Here is an 11,249-nt window from a genome sequence, read left to right as displayed (position 1 = left end):
GGTCTTACCATGAGTCCCATTCATTTCCGATGATATATAAAAAAAATCATCCATTTCGTTGTCTTCAACAAGGTATTCCACATCGTCCATTCTAGCCCGAGTGTGTCGTTCTCCCGAACTCCACCAGACGATTGTTGTGATTGCCTTAGGCTAGTATAAAGAGTTTCCATGATCTTTGTATCAAAAGTAATTCTTTTTGCCACTTAAGGAATAGTTCTACGAGTCACCTTCCCCAAGGTGCCCTGTTATAGAATCATGGCAATTTTTCCTCGCTACTTTGAAACCCTCGTCAAATTGTTTCTTCCGTCCCTCCTGGTGCATGTTTTGCCTCTCAGCTCGAGAGATGTTTCAATGCCTCCCTCCATGAGTTGATCCTGAGTTGTTCGATATTTGAGAAGATCGATCCATCTAGAGTTTTCCCTTTCCTCTTGTTGTCTTGTCGGTTGGAGTTCTCAGAGCAAGACATCGAGACAAAGATGGTGATCGAATCAACGTTCTTACGAAGTGCAACCTGGATCGTGAAGATCATGTTAGCTCGTACCCCCTCTGTCTTCTTACCTCACGTCTTGAATCTCGGGACGAGATTCTTGTTTAGTGGGGGTGAGCTGTCACAGCCCCAGATCAGCCCTTGTTTGACTTTTGCTTGTTCCTCATGTCATCATGTTTAATTTTCAAAGAAACTTGAAATGGGGATGTTGAAACCCTAGCACCAAATGCATTCAACTAGGTTCAAGTAAACAATATTTTCAATGAACCCAAATGCCCTTTAGAAAAGTTCATGATTTTTGTTAAAGGTGAAAACCTCTGCCAAAAATGATGCACCTATTTCTAGGCCATCCTGGATTTTTGAATTAAATCTTATTGTATTTGACTTTTGGGCATTTAAATGCTATAAATAATTTAAATGTTCAAATAATGCTAGAACTATTTTTGGGCCACTGAAATAATTCAGCAAGTGTCCATGAATATTTTCAGGATTTTAGGAAATGCCTTGGTATTTTTCCTAAACTCAAAACAGAGGCAAATAATTAGAAAACAAAAACAAATTAGAAAAACAGAAAGCAGAGAGAGAAGATACCTACCTGGCAGCCACCAAAGCCACCTGGCCGGCCCAGCTGGCGGCCCAGCCCACCAGGCGCTCTCCTGTCGCCTTCCTCCTCACGCCAGTAGGCGAGGGCGCGTGCCCGACGCGCGCAGCTACACGCCGCGGCCACCTCCTCCCTCCCTGCCTGCCTGGCTCCGCCTCGACGCGTCTGGACGATGCCACGCGACCCCCAGAGCCGTCCGGCTCTCCCTCTCTCCCCCGAACGCTCTCCCCCTCCTCTGTTCTTCCCGCCCGAGCGCGCCGTCGCCACCGACGAGCACCACCGCGCCCAGAGCCACTGCCTCGCCTCGTAGATGTGCTCCGAAGCTTCGCCTCGACCCCCTCTTCCTCCCCACCGAGTCACGCCCCGCCAAACGCCCCGAATCGTCGCCCCCGACCTCGTCTCCGTCGTTCGGCCGCCGAGATCGCCGGCGACCTCCCATCTCCATCAGCTCCTCCCAGACCTCGCCGACCCGCTCGTCGTGACCGTGGTGAGCTGCTGGTCGTTTCCCCCCTCTCCGTTCTCTTCCTCGCATGCCGTAGCGACCGCACCAAGCTCGACCGCACCCGCCGCCGCTTGCGCCCGCCGCCGACGCGGCCCCGGCAACCAAACAGCCCGGGCGTCGTGTCCAACATGCTCGCCGCCTCGCGTAGTTGCTGTAGGTGCCATGAACGCGCTGCCACGGCCACTGCAGCCCCGTAGCCACAAACACCCGAACGCCGGCGCCGCCCCGAGCTCGTTTCCGGCGAGCTCCGTCCGTCCCCGCTGCTGCCGCATGCCGCTCTGGATGCGGGCGAGCCCCAGCTCCCCGCGCGTGCCCTCCTCTGCTCGATTGGGCGCCGGAGGAGCGATTCCGAGCCCTCCCGCCGCGTCTGCTGCCGGCGGCGGCTAAACGCCGGTGATTTAGCCCCGGTTGACCAGGGATTTGACCCACCTGGGTCATTGACATGTGGGCCCCGGCCCCACTGACATTTTGGTTAGGTTTAACTTAAGGCTAGTTAACTATATTATTTAGCTGAGTCGATGACATATGGGTCCCACTGTCCGGTTTGACTCTGGTTAGGCGTTGTTGACCAGCTGACGTCACAGTGACGCAGTGCTGACGCAATAACTCATTATCTGGATTTAAGTTTATTCAGGAAATTCCAGAAAATAGTATAAACTTCTAAAAATCATATAAAATCAACCGTAGCTCAGAATGAAATAATTTATATATGAAAAATTATCAGAAAAATGCAATCTATCCATCTGTATCATTTTCATGCATGTCAAACTAAGTTATACCTGCTGTATAGGTGAAAACATGATAATGCACTATTTGAATTCATAGTTTGAATGTGAATTTGAATCTTTGGTTCAAATCAACTCAAACCATTCTGTTCTAGCTTGCATTAGCCCAAAACACATTCATATTGCCATGTCATAGCATGCATCATATTGTGCATTGCATTGATTGTGTTCTTCCTTGTTTGCCGGTGATTGTCCCCTCTCGATAGCCATGATTCCGACGACGTGATCGATGACACCGATGAAGAACTATAATATCTTCAGAAGTGCCAGGCAAGCATAACCCCCCTTGTTCATTCCGATACAATCCCACTCTCTCGCTCCTGCTCTCTTTACTACATTAGGACAACAACGATTCAACTGTTACATGCTGCGGTAGTTGAACCCCTTATCCTCTGCATGACCTGTCGTTGCCATAGTAAATAGATGAAACCCACTAGCATGAGTAGGAGTTGTTTGAGCCCTGATGTGCCTACTCATTCATGCTTGTTTGTCATGCCTGCTACTGCTTAGAGTTGAGTCGGGTCTGATTCATCGGGGATGAATTGGAGTGGTGATGAACATGTCCTACTGTGTGTGAGCTAAGTGTGTGAACACGATTTGGTAAAGGTAGCGGTGAGAGGCCATGTAGGAGTACATGGTGGGTTGTCTCATTGAAGCCGTCCTCAGGAACTGAGTTCTGTGTTTGTGATCCATGATACAGTTACTACCACGCATTGGGCCCGAAACCAATGGACCCTCTCGGCTTCTTAATCACCCTTGTCCTCTGTCCAGGAGTTGCAAGTAGTTTCTGGTGTTTGTAGTATGCTGGAGGCCGTGGACAGCGCTGACCGAGGGGTGGGCTGTGATGCGGTAGGCACGTGGCACGGTGTATCGGGCGCCCGTTTGGTGTCTCGGGAACCCTGCACACATTGTTCGGGGCCGTATGTGGAAACCTCGGCCGGACTCCCTGCGGATGGAACCTGAATAGGCGATAAACCTGGACTAGAGACTTGAGTGTTTAGGTAGGCTGTGGCCGACACCCACGTTGGGCTTCCGCTTGAAGGTTGCCGAGTACATGTCGTGTAAACGACGGTAAGTGGTGAGAGCGTGTGTGTCGAAGTACACCCCTGCAGGGTTAACATCATCTATTCGAATAGCCGTGTCCGCGGTAAAGGACTTCTGGGTTGCCTATAACAGTTCATAGACAAGTGAAAGTGGATACTCTAAAATGCGCAAGATAAGCGTGAGTGCTATGGATGGCGTTCTCGTAGGGAGACGGGGGCGAATCCATAGTGGTGTATTGATATGGTGAATATGTGGACTCGTGTGCGCCACCTCAAAAGAGTTACTTGCAGTCGTAGTTAGGATAGCCACCGAGTCAAAGCTGGCTTGCTGCAGTTAAACTCCACCACCCCCTTTGTTGATACCGATGCATATGTAGATAGTTCTGATGTAAGTCTTGCTGGGTACATTTGTACTCACGTTTGCTTATTTTATGTTTTGCAGAGAGACGTCAGTCTCGCTAGTAGTTCCGTGTGGACTTCGGCGTTTAGCTTGATACCTCAGCTACGATCTTGTGCCCTCAGCAGGATCTAGTAAATAGTCAGGCTTCTCAGCCTTCTTCATTTGTAGATGTCTGTACTCAGACATGTTAAGCTTCCGCATGTGTTTGACTTGTATGCTCTGAATGTTGGGTCATGAGACCCATGTTTGTAATATCTGGCTCTTCGGAGCCTAATGAATAAATACTCTGAGTCGTAGAGTCTTGTTGTGATGCCATGTTGTATTTGCACATATCGAGCATATTGTGTGTATGATTGAAATGCTTTGTATGTGTGGGATCCGACAATCTAGTTGTCTATCCTTAGCAGCCTCTCTTATGGGGAAATGTAGTCTAGTGCCTCCTTGAGCCATAGTAGTCCGCTACAGCCCGGTTCACCGGAGTCCTGCTAGCCCAGCACTACTGCTCTGGACACCTGACTGGCCGGCATGTGATTCATATCGTTCCTGTGTTTGTCCCTTCGGGGAAATGTCACGCGGTGACATCCGGAGTCCTGCCTAGCCTGCTACAGCCCGGGTTCCCGGAGTCCTGTTAGCCCAGTGCTACAGCCCGGATTCACACGCTGCTGACCGACACGTTCGATGTTGATTCATGTATGCCTGTCCCCATACGTTAGTGCCGCTTTGGGTTCACGACTAGCCATGTCGGCCCGGGTTCTCTGTCATATGGATGCTAGCGACACTGTCATATACGTGAGCCAAAAGGCGCAAACGGTCCCGGGCCATGGTAAGGCGACACCCGTGGGAATACCGTGCGTGAGGCCGCAAAGTGATATGAGGTGTTACAGGCTAGATCGGTGTGACTTGGAATCGGGGTCCCGACAGCCTCCATCAGGGCTAAGGCCGACGCTGCGGAACGGACAGCTGTTGTGCCGCTCTCGCCAGTTGTTATCCCCGAGCCAGATGTTGCTGCCGCCACCTGAGAAGCAACAGCGGCCGTTTGGGCTGCCATGGCCGCCCGGTCGTAGAATGCGGCCGCGCTCATGCACCTTGTTAGCACGCGCATGGCGGCTGCGGCCGCGCTCTCGCCGGAGTGGGCCACCGAAGTTGCCCTCACGATGCGGGTCCACGTGCCCATCTTTCATCGGTGACGATTGAACAGTGAAATGATATTTGGGGAGCGAGCTAGTGTGCTTGAGACGCCGGTTGTAGACTATAGCCGAGACACCTTCTCGCTTAAGCCATGGGCATACTATACACCGACGGTGCTCCAGGATATTTTTTGCTGCATCTCACACGGTTGGTGATAATAAACTGTGTGCGATCTACTTGATTTTCCATCTTGATTTGAATTACATAATGGGATCACAGCGGCAATGGACGGTGTTTGAATTGCTAGACCTTTTATCTGAGTGAACATGCAACTACATGTGTGTCGTAAATGAATTGGAATTATTCAGGGTTTGTTTGAACATCTTATACATTAAATTGGTTCTAGCCATTTCAGGTGCAGCAACATGGGTTGTAAAATCATATATGTGTCCATGGGTTTATGCTTATCTCTCATGCAAGAAATGGGGATGAAATTCGAACACCACGGCACCGTGGCTCTCTGGCAAACGTCGACATACTTGCTTTTGTAATTCTAGTAAATCCAAAATTCGTCCGAAATTCATGAAACTTGGCATGCTATCATGAAGCGGCATGAACATTCCGTGGTAAATTTTTGTCCCATTTGGGGCAGGTTTGGGTATAGGCCTCTCATAAACTAGAGCTTCTCACAACAAGTGTGATGGTTTCGGTAGGGAACGTTTCACCTTTCTGGACGAAACGATATCCGTTGCCTCTTCTCGATTTCAAATTTTTTCCTAGTGTCAACATAGAACAACAGGAGTGTTGTGTCTTGGGATTTTTCGGGGTTCGCTTGGACATTTTTATACATTAACTGAGTTTTCTGTGCATTCATGTGCATAATTCAAATTTGAACTACAGGCACATGCTCTAATGCATATAAATTAGTTGAAAATTCAAATCTGTTTCCTTGGTTGCCTTCTTAGGTCCCATGCAAGAAAAAGGAATGAATGTCAAACACCCTGCCACCGTCACTCGGCCGCAAACATTGAGATACCTGGTTTTTAAATTCTAGTAAATCCAAAACTCGTCTGAAATTCATGAAACTTGGCATGCTCTCATGGAGCGGCATCAACATGTCGTGGTAATATTTTTGTCCCATTTGGGGCAGGTTTGGGTATATGCTTCTCACAAACCAGAGCTTCTCACAACAAGCATGATGGTTTTGGCAGGGATCGTCCCACCTTTGGGGATGAAACGATATCCATTGCCTCTTATTGCTTAAAAAAAATTCTCGTGTCAACATAGAACAACAGGAGTGTTGTGTCAATTTTTGTGATTTTTCGGGGTTCGTTTGGACATGTTTATGCATTAACTGAGTTTTCAATGCATTTATGTGCATAATTCAAATTTGAACTACATGCACATGCTCCAGCGCATATAAATTGGTTCAAAAATCATATCAGTGTCCTTATGTGCATGCTTAGGTCCCATGCAAGAAATGGGAATGAATTTCAAACACCAGGGCACTGTTGCTTGCCGGCAAAACATTGAGATACCTGGTTTTTAAGTTCTAATAAATCCAATACTCGTCTGAAATTCATGAAACTTGGCATGCTATCATGGAGCGGCATCAACATGCCGTGGTAATTTTTTTGTCCCATTTGGGGCAGGTTTGGGTATATGCTTCTCACAAACCAGAACTTCTCACAACAAGCATGATGGTTTCGGTAGGGAACGTCCCACCTTTGGGGAAGAAAGGATATCCACACTACACCACGGTCAAGTATTGGTGACACATCAATCTGTCGGCATATGGTGTCTTTGCCGACACATAATTTGTAGCTAACACATATGCTGACAGAAGACTGAACAGTCGGAGGACTTGCTGTGGGGAAAGGCATTGCCGACAGAAGTTCATTTGCCGACACATTTTGAGTCGGCATACACCCTACCTACGCCGACAGTTTCCCTGTGCACATACACCTACCTACCCCGACACATGATTTGTGGGCATACACCCTAGCTACGGCGACAGACAGGGTGTGAACATAGACCCCACTTTTGGCAACACATAAGTTGTCCTGCTAGGTATATACCTTTGCCGACACTTGTTCTGTTTGGACAGATCTATACCTTTGCCGACACTTATGTTGTCTAGATAGGTACATACCTTGGACGACACATACTCTGTCTATCTAGGTACGTACAAATTGCCTACACTTATTCTGTCTAGCTAGGTAGTAACCATGGCTGACAATTACTCTGCAAGAATCTGTTTACCAGCAGATAAATTGTTGGAAATGTAGTGTACAGCCAAACCAATGATTTGATACATATACTATATACAATGTCAAATGCGATCAACAAACAACTTCAAGATGAACACATATTGGACAACAATGATGATAGGTTCACAAACATACATAAATATATATTCACACAGGTTCACAAGCATAGTTTGACCATCCAGAACACACAAGTCAAAGGGCCACTATTTGCTAGTCTGAACTAATTCAAACAATGGTCCAGAACACATAAATCACATACATGAGCACAAAGTTTCTACTCCAAAACACTTGAAGCACCAAATGGTTCAGAACACACATAAAATTCAAGAAATAATTGAAGTTGGTTGGTCCAAAATACTGCAAACAGCCATATGTGTTCCATGACACTCCAAGTCCTCCTCACATCCAATGCTAGGTGTGGCTAAGTACCTGAAAATATTCCATATGAATTTGTCACGAAAGTGCAATCATTCCAAAAGTTGTTCAAAGCTCATATGAAGATTGTTAGGCTAGAGCGGCACATGCTAGCTTATACTTGATTGTTCATGTGAGAGTAACATTGTTATATGACCATGAATACACACAAATATATTTGTTCCTATGCGGTGAAGTGTAGTGTTGCGGGCTTCCTTCTCCACAGGAATCAATCACCACAGGAAACAATGTTCTGCTATTTTTGTCAACATCATTTGATCAACACACTTGAGTTCCTTTTGGTTTCATGTCCCAGAATTATTAGCAAGAGCATTCCCAGAAAATCTACTTGTGCATATATGCTACAGAAATGCTTATGACGATTAAAACACATTCTCAAAAATAAGCTTGGTATGGCAACAAACAAACTAAACTAATACAAGGGGAAAGGATGCAGAATTAGGATGTGGCTATTTTCAAGTTTGTAACATATTTGACAAAGATCAGGACATGGATTATCAATATGCTTCCGCAGAATCGTTTCTTAATTGAGCCGCACGACACCATCAGAATTACAATATTCTATTCTGGAGCTCAAAAGTTCAGACTGGTGGCAAGTTAATAAGCTAACATGGCAGCTCTGTGAGTCTGCAACAGGTTATAAAGGATAAGATGATGCCTACAAACTTGGCAATAAATACCATAAGATAGGATTCCTGATCAGCAATATTATTTGTTAACAACTCATAGTAGTAGTTGTAGCTTGTTATATTTAAGAACAGGCAGTAGTAGTTTATAAAGAAATGGGCTTGTCAGATACTAAGAGTTGTAGGTTGTAATAATATTTAAGAACTGGCAGTAGTAGATTGTACTAAACTTTTATATGCTATAGAGGAAACATGGCTGGGCCTTATGTAGTTATGTTGCACTTCTTTGTACATTGTCTTGACACATTCAGCTTACTTGTAATGTATAAATTAGATGAAGAGATACTACAATATCACGAGCCATTGAGGATGAAGCTGAGGTTACCATCTATGATCTATTTAAAGAGGAAATAAAAATCTAAAGCTTCAACAAGTAGAGGCAACTGTTGTCAGTACCTGCAACTCCTGGCACATTAGTTGTCTTCTTGGCATCTTTGATCTGCAACAAGACAACAACAATCATTACTCTTTGGTCTGATTCCCAAAACAACTGAAAAATAGGCATTCAAAAATAGGCCTACATGTAATTATTACTAGTACGAATGCCGTGCTACAATCTTCAACTTCAGTATCAAATATACTGTCATCAGAGACGCCCGAGTAGTTCCGCTGCACTGAGAGCGCTCTGCTGATGTTGCACAGCACGGCCTGCTCGTGCTGCTGCTCTTGCATGCTCGGGCTGTCGGGCATCCGGAAAGAAGAAAAATTGTAGAGCTGCGACAGCAGCAGCTTCAGGTGCTGATGTGCTCTTGAGGAATCCTTCCATGTTGGTAAATTCAGTCTCCGGTCTCTTAGCATAGATAAGATAAATAGCAATTTCTTAGTCTGTGTTGCTACTCATTAATTCTTTTAGACCACCGATGTGGTTAGTAAAAAGATCAAAAAGTTCAGCATAACTCAGACCGATGTGGATAGTTCACACGGGTTAATTTGTTCTTTCATGTGCACATATTAATCAAATAAATTCTTCCAATCTAGTTAATTGTGCTGCTGGATTTTGGTGGTCATTCTGAATGTATAAATTTGTTGTGCGGATCTCTAAACTAATATGGATCTGTTTACGAACTATAACTTAGCACTATATCAAGTTCTTGCTATCAGTTTGATTTTGGTGGTCCAAGTGGATATATACACGAGTCATACAGCCACAGTCTGCACTATTTGGTTAATGAGAACGGAAGGAGCACAACACTGACCCCATCGCTTATCTCAGCCAGCTTCAGGTCCACCATGGCCACCTACACCGAGCGCCATTTGACGTCCCCGAGCTTCATTGTCGACTCATCTACACCAACCCAATCACCACAAACAGAGATATCATAATAGTTCATGACATAATTATACCGCTTATGAGTTGGGGAAAAAGGAAACTTTGATGTACCTAGGCTTAGACAACCACGTTTTGTCCATGATGCACCATTAATATCAAATTTTCCAAGTATCTGAATTTGGCTAGTGCGACAGTGTTAGTTTTGCATCGGTGAAGCAACAATCATTATTCATTATTCAGGCAAATAGCAGTACAAAACAATCAAGCAACAGAAACACATTCTTGTCCGGTTGTCTACTGTCACAAGCAATGACATATGAATTAAGTGCAGCAGTACAGCAAAGGAAAACTTAGGAGGAGTTGACGCTTACCTCAAGGCACGGGGACGGCTGGATTCGGGAGGGGCACAACTCGAAGGAGATGGAGCCCCGGCAGCAGGTCCGGTAGCAGCATAATGAGCCTGGAGATGGATCCCTGGCATCAGCATGTCCGGCAGCAGCGGGAGGCTGGCAATGGAGCCCCGATAGCAGCAGATCCGGCAGCAGCGGGAGCACGACGATGGAGCCCCGGAGGTAGCAGGGATGGAGATTCGCGAGGACGACGGCTGGATGTCAGGAGGACACGAGGACGGCCGTCGGATTGTGGAGTGCGAGGACCGCGGCTCGATCTCGGGGAGAGGGGGCAGAGTGCGAGGATGGGTGGATGTGGGGTGGAGCTTGGGGGAGGGGGGTGCGACCTCCGGGACGACGGCTTGACGACGGGGTCGAGCGCGAGGCCGGCGGCGATGGCGGCCGGACTTTGGATCGAGCGCGAGGCCGGCGGCGATGGCGTCCGGACTTTGGATCGAGCGCGAGGCCGGCGGCGATGGCGTCCGGACCGTGGATCGAGCGCAAGGTGGGCGGCGACAGGGCACGGGTTAGGGTTGTGGAGTTGTTCGATTTGGGGATTGTTTGCTCGGGGGTGGAGGTTATTTTGCACAAAAACCCGAAAAATTTCCACCCGCGCCGAAATCCCACGCCAAGTTTCCAACGATTGACACGTGTCCACCTACCCGGACACTTTGTTCGTGTCCATACACCCTATGTACGCTGACACATGTTAGGTCGCTAAGTACCTACCTACGGCGACTGAAAAAATGTCAAAACCCAGACATCTGCCGACACATAACATGTTATTAAGCAATTACTGAAAGATACATTGTCGTTGTGTGGTTGCCGACACTTAGTGTGTCCACAATAATGTGCCTATGCCAACATATGATCCGAAGATAAAACTTAAAAGCTACACCGACAGTTATTTTGTGGAGATTATTGAACTTTTGCCCACAGAAGTGTGTCATGTAAGCTCTACCGTGGTGTAGTGCCAGTGCCTCTTATTGCTTTTAAATTTTTTCTCGTGTCAACATAGAACAACAGGAGTGTTGTGTCAATTTTTGGGATTTTTCGGGGTTCGTTTGGACATTTTTATGCATTAATTGAGTTTTCAATGCATTTATGTGCATAATTCAAATTTGAACTACATGCACATGCTCTAATACATATAAATTGGTTGAAAAATCAAATCTGTGTCCTTGGGTGCATGCTTAGGTCCCATTCAAGAAATGGGAATGAATTTCAAACACCAGGGCACCGTTGATTGCCGG

The 11,249-nt window shown here is 46.6% G+C and overlaps 1 protein-coding gene across 4 annotated transcripts; it reads right to left on the bottom strand.

Annotated features, from left to right (window-relative positions):
* Positions 1-7,331: 7,331 nt before the first annotated feature.
* On the bottom strand, positions 7,332-10,260 carry LOC109735492 (uncharacterized). Of its 4 annotated transcripts, none has more exons than XR_012187358.1 (5): positions 9,979-10,260; positions 9,719-9,779; positions 9,534-9,622; positions 8,734-8,776; positions 7,332-7,645 (listed from the first exon to the last, which is right to left on the bottom strand). XR_012187358.1 is itself a non-coding variant. In XM_073501149.1 (3 exons), the coding sequence occupies exons 1-3, from the start codon at positions 9,133-9,135 to the stop codon at positions 7,638-7,640; spliced, it is 315 nt and encodes a 104-aa protein (XP_073357250.1). In that variant the 5' UTR covers positions 9,136-9,436; the 3' UTR covers positions 7,332-7,637. The 4 variants fall into 4 exon arrangements, 1 of the variants encoding a protein (XP_073357250.1); XR_012187359.1 differs by having other exon boundaries at positions 9,719-9,789; positions 9,979-10,104; XR_002226138.4 differs by lacking the exons at positions 9,534-9,622; positions 9,719-9,779; positions 9,979-10,260 and adding an exon at positions 8,859-9,148.
* Positions 10,261-11,249: the final 989 nt, after the last annotated feature.

Source organism: Aegilops tauschii, chromosome 6, assembly GCF_002575655.3.
Source record: "Aegilops tauschii subsp. strangulata cultivar AL8/78 chromosome 6, Aet v6.0, whole genome shotgun sequence".
Taxonomy (NCBI): domain Eukaryota; kingdom Viridiplantae; phylum Streptophyta; class Magnoliopsida; order Poales; family Poaceae; genus Aegilops; species Aegilops tauschii.
The sequence above is the reverse complement of the archived record's forward strand: the minus strand, read 5'-3'. Positions and strand labels throughout refer to the sequence as shown.